At 43.3% G+C, this 8783-nt stretch overlaps 1 protein-coding gene across 4 annotated transcripts; it reads right to left on the bottom strand.

The window, feature by feature from the left end:
- Positions 1–103: 103 nt before the first annotated feature.
- Positions 104–8621, bottom strand: Ccndbp1 (cyclin D-type binding-protein 1). 4 transcript variants are annotated; one of them, NM_001355127.1, is made up of 12 exons: positions 8407–8608; positions 8239–8298; positions 7894–7973; positions 7108–7189; positions 5486–5582; positions 5260–5333; positions 4587–4663; positions 4040–4317; positions 2998–3058; positions 2353–2503; positions 839–885; positions 104–617 (listed from the first exon to the last, which is right to left on the bottom strand). In NM_001355127.1, the coding sequence occupies exons 1-11, from the start codon at positions 8504–8506 to the stop codon at positions 848–850; spliced, it is 1098 nt and encodes a 365-aa protein (NP_001342056.1). In that variant the 5' UTR covers positions 8507–8608; the 3' UTR covers positions 104–617; positions 839–847. The 4 variants fall into 4 exon arrangements, with proteins under 4 accessions (NP_001342056.1, NP_034891.2, XP_006498915.1 ...); NM_010761.2 differs by lacking the exon at positions 2353–2503; XM_006498852.3 differs by lacking the exon at positions 2353–2503 and having other exon boundaries at positions 123–617; positions 5458–5582; positions 8407–8621.
- Between the last annotated feature and the right edge of the window lie 162 nt (positions 8622–8783).

Genomic DNA, 8783 nt, shown 5'->3' with positions numbered 1-8783 from the left:
ACTCAGAAATCTACCTGTCTCTGCCACCCTAGTGCTTTGATTAAAGGTATATGCCAACATGCCTGGCTTATGATAGAAGATTTTAAATGACACTTCAGAGGACACATTAAATGACACATTTAATCACAGCAGGTTAGCAATTTATTGAGATCATTAAAATCTTAATAAAACAATATGCTTTACTGTAGTAAACTAGAGAACAAGTCAACTTCCTTAAAGATTTCCAAAAAACAGCTCAGAGCACAAGTTTATAGAAATTTGTGTCCAGCACAGAAGCATAGCACACTGTATGATTGGTGGATAACTGCAATCTCTCCTAGCCTGGAGTCTTGGTAACAATCTCTTCTTAAGGACAGAGGCTGCCTTTCTATCGAGCAAACACCCTGTCAAAGCTCCACTTCTAAAAGCAGACGTTAAAAAAACTTAAAAAATAAATAGGTAAAGCAGACACTGGATCGTGGGTGTGAGAGAGAGGGGAGAAAGAAGAGTAGGGATTGGAGGCTCACAGTTCAGCTGCACGCTGAGTGAGCGCCTTAATTCTGTTCATGCAATGGTCAACGGCATTAATGAGTAAAGGAATCCAGCTATCTCCTGGGTGGGGGCTCACGTGACTTGCTCTGGAATAAAACAGAAAAAAAAAAAAATCAAGTTAACACGGCGTGAAGGGAAAAGCATTCCCAGGAGGCACAGAGAAGAAACTACAGTAAGAGGGATTCCCCTTCACAGACTGGCTGCTCCACACCCCTACCCATACCCGCATGCTAATCTGAAATGGGGCAGAATAGCTGGGCAGATGATTTTAGTCTCAAAACACACAGGGAGAAGTCTTCATACTTACTTTGTAATTTCAAGAGCCTTTATTAAAACAGACACCAATTTCGCAGACTAGAAAAGGAACAGAGATAACATTCACTCTGAGCCATGGCACCAATAGAAAGGAGAACTTGAAGATACAATTAATGATGATAACAGAATCATTTAAAAAGAGCCTTAAAGTGGGTGGAGGAAATGTTTTGGTGCTCTAAAACCATGAAGACCTGAAGACCTACCTGAGTTTGAACTTCCAGCACTCATGTTTAAAAAAAAAAAAAAAAGCCTTGACTGATAAGGGCTGATGAGATGGCTCAGTGGGTAAGCACGCTGGCTGTCATGACAACCTGAGTATGATTCTTGGGACCCACATGATGGAAGGACTCCCACAAGCTATACTCAGGTCTCTACACATACAATGACATACAATGTGACTTACATATGCATACACAATCAATCAATCAATATATAGATGGATGAATGAATGAAGGAATGAATGAAATTTAAAATGCTGACTAGGTTCTTTTCTGTTTAACAAGATCTTAGGAACACCACTGGCATAACATTTATATGTTTTCAACAGTTTTAATTTCGTTTGTTTTTTGAGACAAGGTTTCTCTATGTAGCCCTGGCTGTCTTGGAACTTACTTTGTAGACCAGGCTAGATTCAAACTAAGAGATCCACCTACCTCTGCCTCTGGGATGCTGGGATTAAAGGTGTGTGCTACCACACCCAGCTCATCTTTAATATTTTTAATTTGGAACAAGGATAACCTCAACCTCGCAGAAGAATGGTGAGTTTTAAGGCAGCCTGAATTACACACAGGAAGAATTTCTTTTTAAAAGGAGACCCTAACAGTTATAATAGCTCAGGCTCGGAGGCAGAAATGGCATACGGCCCTGTTTAGAACTTTAAGAAGCTCAAGACAGGAAGACGGGAAATCTCAAGACCTGAGGTAGAGCCGTGCTTAGCACGTGTCAGACCCTACTCTGAACCCAGCCATCATATCCACAACAAAGAGATAGCGTGGAGATGGATTACGGCAACAATATAAAATAATGCACATAAGCACATACAAATTTATAAATTACTTCATATGATACTGTATTTGGGATCACTGATAGAACATCTTGTTAAAATTTTATTTCTCAGGAATTTAGTTCTTAAAAAGTTAATGCCAAAAAAGTTAATGTTCCAAAGAACCTGCCATCCTGAAGAGTTCTGCACATTAATCAATCTTCCACCATCTATTTTATCAAATATTGAAACCAATACATCTTGTAAAATGTAAGTTGCTTGGCAGGATCACCTCCCTGCCAGTTACATCAGTGAGATGAACTGGAGGTCATTAAAAACAAACAGAACTATAAAGTTACAGCATTTCAAGAATACAATCAAATCACAAATACATATGTATATTATACATACAAAACATATATTGTGGTACTGATTCAGTGTAATTAGATCTCATGGCTAAGAGTGTTTGCAAGCATAAGGACAAGAGTTCAAACCCAAGCACACATAAAAAAATGACGTATGACCATGCGTGTATCTGTTACTCCAGCGCTGTGGGCACAGAGGCAAGGCGATCGCTGGGCTTGCTTGCTGCCAGACCAGCTCCAGGTTCAGTGAGTGAACTGTCTCAGGGTAATCAGGAAGAGTGACAGAGCCTCTGAGTGTCCACACATTCACCTGCACACAAACATGGGCATACATGCCTCTCCTCCCCAGATAAATAAAAAATGTTCAAAGATTGCTCCTTAATGCACTGCTTTCTAAGATGTTTGGACTTTTTTTCAAACAATTATTCAAGTGGTTCTAAAAGAATTAAAATATCAGAGGCTAGAGAGATGGTTCAGTGATTAAGAGCACTAATTGCTCTTCCAGAGGTCCTGAGTTCAATTCCCAGCAACCACATGGTGGCTCACAACCATCTGTAATGGGATCTGTAACCCTCTTCTGGTGTGTCTGAAGACAGTAATGGTGTACTCATATACATAAAATAAATAAATAAATCTTTAAAAATAAAAAGAATTAAAGTATCAAAGCACATGGCTATTATAACAAGAGTCCAGCTAGTATTTATCAAGCCAAATACAAACAAGAACTATGAAGATATTTTATCTGCACACAAGTTTGGTGATGATATAAATGCTCTATAAATACTAATGAAAGCTGGTACTTACACTGATCCGCACAGTGAGGTGGCACACAGGTGGGTATATGCTCAGAACCAAGTCATCCACACTAAGAAGCAGACAGACGGAACCATTAACCACAAAAAGGGGGCAGAGCTCAGCGTGGCTGTTCCCAGCACACAACCAACTCAGTTCCTTAATTTAAGCAGGCATGCAATGCAGAAGAAACTCAACCAATGTTTACTGGGATAAACATGTACTATTTAGGAAGCTGGGGGGAAACGTGAGTGGTTCACAGGATGGGGAATTAGTTCTGTCAAAGACATGAGGATTCAAAACCATCAGTTCAGTGATACTGACAGAGTTCATCAATGGAAACTAAACATGTGAGGCAAAAGGACCTCTTCAGAAGAGGCCACTACTTTTAACCATGTAACTACATTTATTACTACTAAGCAGGAAAATTAACATCAGGTGCCTCCCCAGCAGGATATAAAGGAAAGTACAAAACACGCTAACTTTTGACCCAAAATGTTTAACTTTGTTACTACTATGAGAAAATATTCTTATAAATCCAAATTGTTGTGTAGCTACCATATGTAATTCTGAAATGCCAATGTCAAGTCAGACCACAAGGGACAGAGACTAAGATTGTAAGAAATTAAACAAATGCCAAGAAAATGTAGAAAGAGATCTTAATGAAACTCAGAATGTAGTTAAGACATTTTGAGACAAATAGAGAAATCTAAGCATTAGTTTTATTATTACATCGAATGTCAAATTTCTTGAATGTGACTCCATGTCTGTTCTTAGGAGGTGGCTGATAAAATATTCACGGGTGAAAAGTCACTTATGCCTTTATGATTTAGGAAAAGCATATCATCCCTACTTATCAAGAAGTAAATAAATACACGGGGGAAAGGTGAACAGAAGCCAAATAAAGGATGTACGGCTACTGACTCAAGTATTTTTTCAATTTTCCTTTAGGCTTGAAAAATTTTAAAACACAAAAAGCTGGAAGCAGCCCTGGAGCAAGGGCATCAGCTCAGATCCCAATGCTCCTGTTTTCCCAGGAGCAACCCACGCTTACCTGGGGCTGATCTCATCAGAAATGTCCACAATGTCATCCAGCTGGGCCACCTCATCCTTCTTTCCATTCTCAGCCACCAAGATCCGGATTTTCTTGAGTGAAGCTCGGGATGCTCTCACCAGCGCCAGGCACGGGATTATGAGTTCTTGATCTTCCTCTGACCAGTATGAGTCCCGATTGCTGGGAAGCCCTAACACACCATCCTCATCACTGTGGCTGTCGGAGTTGTCTTCAGAATCATTCAAGAGGCCGCTGTACGGGTCACATTCTTCTACAGCCTAAGACATACCATCATATTTGCGAATACAAACACACCACCACCATCAGCCACCTGCTTTGCTATATCGGCTACAAAACTGAATCGATTTAGAAACCAACATTCTCATTCTGCTTGTCCAGCAATGAACAGAGGAGGCAATGAGAAACAAGCCAAACACAGTGGGAGACAGAGGGCAGGACAGGAGTGAGCGTGGGACTATTCAGTCAAGCTGCGGGCAACCCCTGCCTTTATGATCAGTTCTCAAGAAAGATGGGTAAGTGCCCTCACCTGCTCCATTTCTTCATGTGCATCTTTCACAAAATCCACACTCTTGGTCAGCATCAAAAGGGCTGCGGCTTTGTTATCTATGAGTGAAGAATCAGAAGCACTAGAATTAGAGGAGAAACCTGACCGTTTCCTTAAGACCACAAAGGGCAACCAGCACTGCTTTAATTCTCTTATTACACCCTCTGCCTAGAAAGTGGGTTAAACAGGCTTTTTAATTTCACCTAAAACTGTCTCATAGTGTTTATTACCACATCCTCTTGATAGCCACTCTCAGTCTGCCTGGCTCTGTTTTATAGCTCTTTCAGCGAGCTCACCCATGCTGTTCCTGGCACAGTAATAGGAGAGCAACTAGAGAGAGCAACTATCTGTTCAACTAGAGAGAGAGAGCCACAGTAAGAGGAGTCGTCTGAATTGAACAGTTGTGCTCAGTGGCACAGCGCTTGACTGGCACACCCTGGGCTCAATCCCCAGCACTGCCAAAACCAAACCAAACATGAGCATAAGGAATGGCAAAAAGTATTAAATCAATCAACTAATATCAATGAAAATAAACTATATGTTATTTCACTAAAGTCTTCACAGAAATTAAAATATATCTATAAGGCACAGCTGGAAGCTAGACCCGAGAGGCCTCTCTGCTCTGGCCAGCAGGTAATAGTTTACTCCTACCCACCTTTTGGGATCTCAGGCACCTGTTGACATGCGACTGAGACACTATTGCAGGAAATCAGGTCACCATTCTCAGTGCTGGAGAAAGGAATTAACAAGGACATATCAATAACCTAGGTTTCTGTCTCCCAATAAGGTCCAAGATGAGTGACTTTGCTGTGAGGGCCAATTTTCCCTCCCTGAGTGAAGGAACCCCACTAACCGTTAGCCCACACTGCAGCACCCACTACCTCTGAGATGGAGCAGTAAGAAGCACTTCCAGGAGCTGAGCCATGCCGTCCACGATGTCCAGGGCAGCATTCCGTACCAGCTTTCTCAGGGTGATTCCTATGGCCAAACCCAAACTCGAAGTTGCCTGCCCGGTCATTTCAAATGTCACCACCTGCTTTCTGGAGTGTTCGAGAACCACGTGGTAACTGATACCCACATGCTTTAAATCACACATCAGCTTCCATAAATTCTCAGGTCATTTTATTGACCCTCTTGCCACTGCCTAGAGCTGTTCTCCAACAGTTTTGGAGCAAGTCTTTCCAATTGTATTCATTCATTAAGGATGCCGGCCCTTTGATAATTGTGAGCAAAACACTGGCCGTGTAAAGCATGTGTTAGTAACCCTGATAAACTATGTTATGCTTTCATTGATTCTCTCTGTAGAGCTTCAGTGACGCCATAAATCTATGGGCCAGGGTATGCTAACTTGTGAAGGGGTTTGCAATAGGTTATGATGTAATGCTAGGTGGAGGAGGGTCGGGATGGCCTGGGTATGGGTATGGAGCTGGGATCCAGCAAACAAATGTAGGAATTAGAATGGACTAAAAAGAAGAGGAACTTGGGGGTGTGGGTATGAGGGACTTTTGGGATAGCATTGGAAATGTAAACGAGGAAAATACCTAATTTAAAAAAAAAAAAAAAAAAGAAGAGGAATGAGGAGCTGAAAAGACGGCATATTTGGGAAAATGCCAGCTACATAACCATGATGTCTTGAGTTCAGTTCCCAGAACCTACGTGAGAAAGGCCGACACACTCAAGTGTTCCCATGATGCCAGTGCAGGGAGAGCAGAGCTAGGAGGCTCCCTGGGGAATCAGTGAACTCCAAAACCACAAGACATTGGCCTCCATGTGTACTCATATACACATGCATAAGTACCTGAATGAACACGTGCAACTTCATACATCACAGACACAAATAATAGATGATTTTTTTTTATAAAGGGTCAGTTGAGGGGCTGAAGACATGGCTCAGCACTGAAGAGAACTTAGTGTCTTCCAGAGGACCCAGGGCCAAGTTCCACAACCCACACAGCAGCACACACACTGTAACTTCAGTTCCAGGGGACCCAACACCCTCTTCTGACCTCAGCAGGGACCACATACATGTGGTACACAGACACACATGCAGACAAAGCACCCATACCCATAAAATAAAAAAAAAAAAATGTAACAGCCAGTTGAGATGGCTCAGCAGGTAAAAGCACTTGCTGCACACGCCTGATGATCTGAGTTGAATCCCAGGAACCCACGGTAGAAGGAGAGAGCCCATGTGTGTACCTGCACACACACACACACACACACACACACACACACGATGGAAAGTCACAGTTACATAGCATCTGTACCTTCACATAAGGGAGTGTCACAAAACTCACTCACATATAAAATTATCTTCGATTTTATTTCACAGGAAAGTCACATGCTCAAAATGAAGAGAAACAAACATGGATAATATACTTACGTATAAATATATAATATTACCCTGAAGATAAACATATAATGTTTACATGTCAGGATATAGTCTACTACCTTAGCAAAGCCCTAGCCCATGAATACAACACTACCGTGTACGGTCACTTACCCTGGTCCTTAGGAAGTGAATAATACACTATAATTATTTCCTCGATGGCAATACGGACTTGCTCACAGATCCTCTGGGTTTCCTATGAGGTGATGGACCAAATTCAGAAAGAATGTTTAACATCAATGCTGTCAACTCATTTACTAAGGAAGAGACCAAACATCTATAGAGCATGGTTAAATCTTTTATGAAAACTCGTCATGAGTCAGGTCTTATAATGTACTCACCACACAATAGAAAGAAATTAGGTAGACACCTGACAATTATAAAAAGCATTACAAAAAGAAGGACAGCCTTGGCTGTCCTGGAACTTGCTCTGTAGACCAGGCTGGTCTTGAACTCAAGAGAGCAGCCAGCCCCTGCCTCCTTAAAGTGCCGGGATTAAAGGTGTGTACCACCAGCAGCAACAGCAACATCTTAACACTAAAGGGTTTTATATAACAGGTGCTGCTTAGATACTGCAAAGACATTTAACTCCTCCTCTGCTATTTATTGACCTGAGCCTCTAAACCTGCTTACTCATTGGTCAGATGGGGAATATGTATGTGAAACAGCTATAAATCAACAAGGAAAGTTGAAAGTTAAGAGGAACTAACCTGGCTGAGTTTCAGCCTAAATTTAGAAGACCTTTCTAACCCTATGCACCTGGCTATTTACAACAATCCCATGTGGTAAGAACTGTAACCTCGCTTGCTAAGTGGGGGAAATAAGTGTGGCTTGAATGTGAAGGGTAAGAAAACGGGAGGATTCTTAAGGAGAAAATAACCCTCCGGAAGCAAAGCTCACCTGTGGAGATGGCCATGGAAGTTTAGAGAAGTGCGTTGTCAGAACAGTGGCTTCCCCGTTCACTTTCACTGCTGCCTCATCTGGGGGTGTCAGAGGCGGCAGGGGGCCAAAGTTAGTGTTAAAAGGTTAAAGTTACTACTTGGACTTTTTAGATAACGCGTCCCTTTTCCACCCTAATCAACATCTCCAAAACAACTCCAGAAATCGTTTTATATTTCTGCTTCAAGTGCGGAGAATGGGTGGGAGAAGGGATGAGGACCAGAGACATTGTCATCTCAGGGGACAGCAGAGGGAAGGTTAGGATGCAGGGAGATGAGGGAAGAGCCCGCAACGGCAGACACTCACTGAGTCTTCTCCAAAACATTTCTCGATTAAATTCCTCCGCTGTCTCCTGGGCTTCGCCGACTTGAGGAAGGCCGGATCACCCCGAAAGCAAAAGACAGGTGAGAGGAGCCCTGACCTGATGCCCTACATCCCTACCCGGAGCCCGGGATGCAGATTCCCATAACTCACCCCGTACTCGAGGCAGAAGTGACCGTAGCTCCTCTGCTAAGTGCCGGAGCTGCTCCAGAGGCGGAGCAAGGAAGGGGACTGCGGCTGTCGAGCTCGCCATCGCAGGCTCTCTCTGGGAACCAGCTAAGACGCTTAAGCCATTTGGCCCCGCCGCAGTACTTCCGGTGCTGAAAAACTCATCTCGTTTCCGGCAACACACAGCGCGTCCCGCCCCTTCCTTCTCAGTGTAGCGACCCCGCCTTCCCAGACAGCCCGGCCATCCGTCCACGCCTCCCCCCACCCCCAGAGACCCGCCCACTCAGGAACAAGACCACGCCTCCCCACTGGAAACCTGCCCACTCCCCGCTGGCCCGGCCTGGAGACCCAGCCACGCCTCC

Source organism: Mus musculus, chromosome 2 (assembly GCF_000001635.26).
Source record: "Mus musculus strain C57BL/6J chromosome 2, GRCm38.p6 C57BL/6J".
NCBI classification, from domain to species: domain Eukaryota; kingdom Metazoa; phylum Chordata; class Mammalia; order Rodentia; family Muridae; genus Mus; species Mus musculus.
The sequence above is the reverse complement of the archived record's forward strand: the minus strand, read 5'-3'. Positions and strand labels throughout refer to the sequence as shown.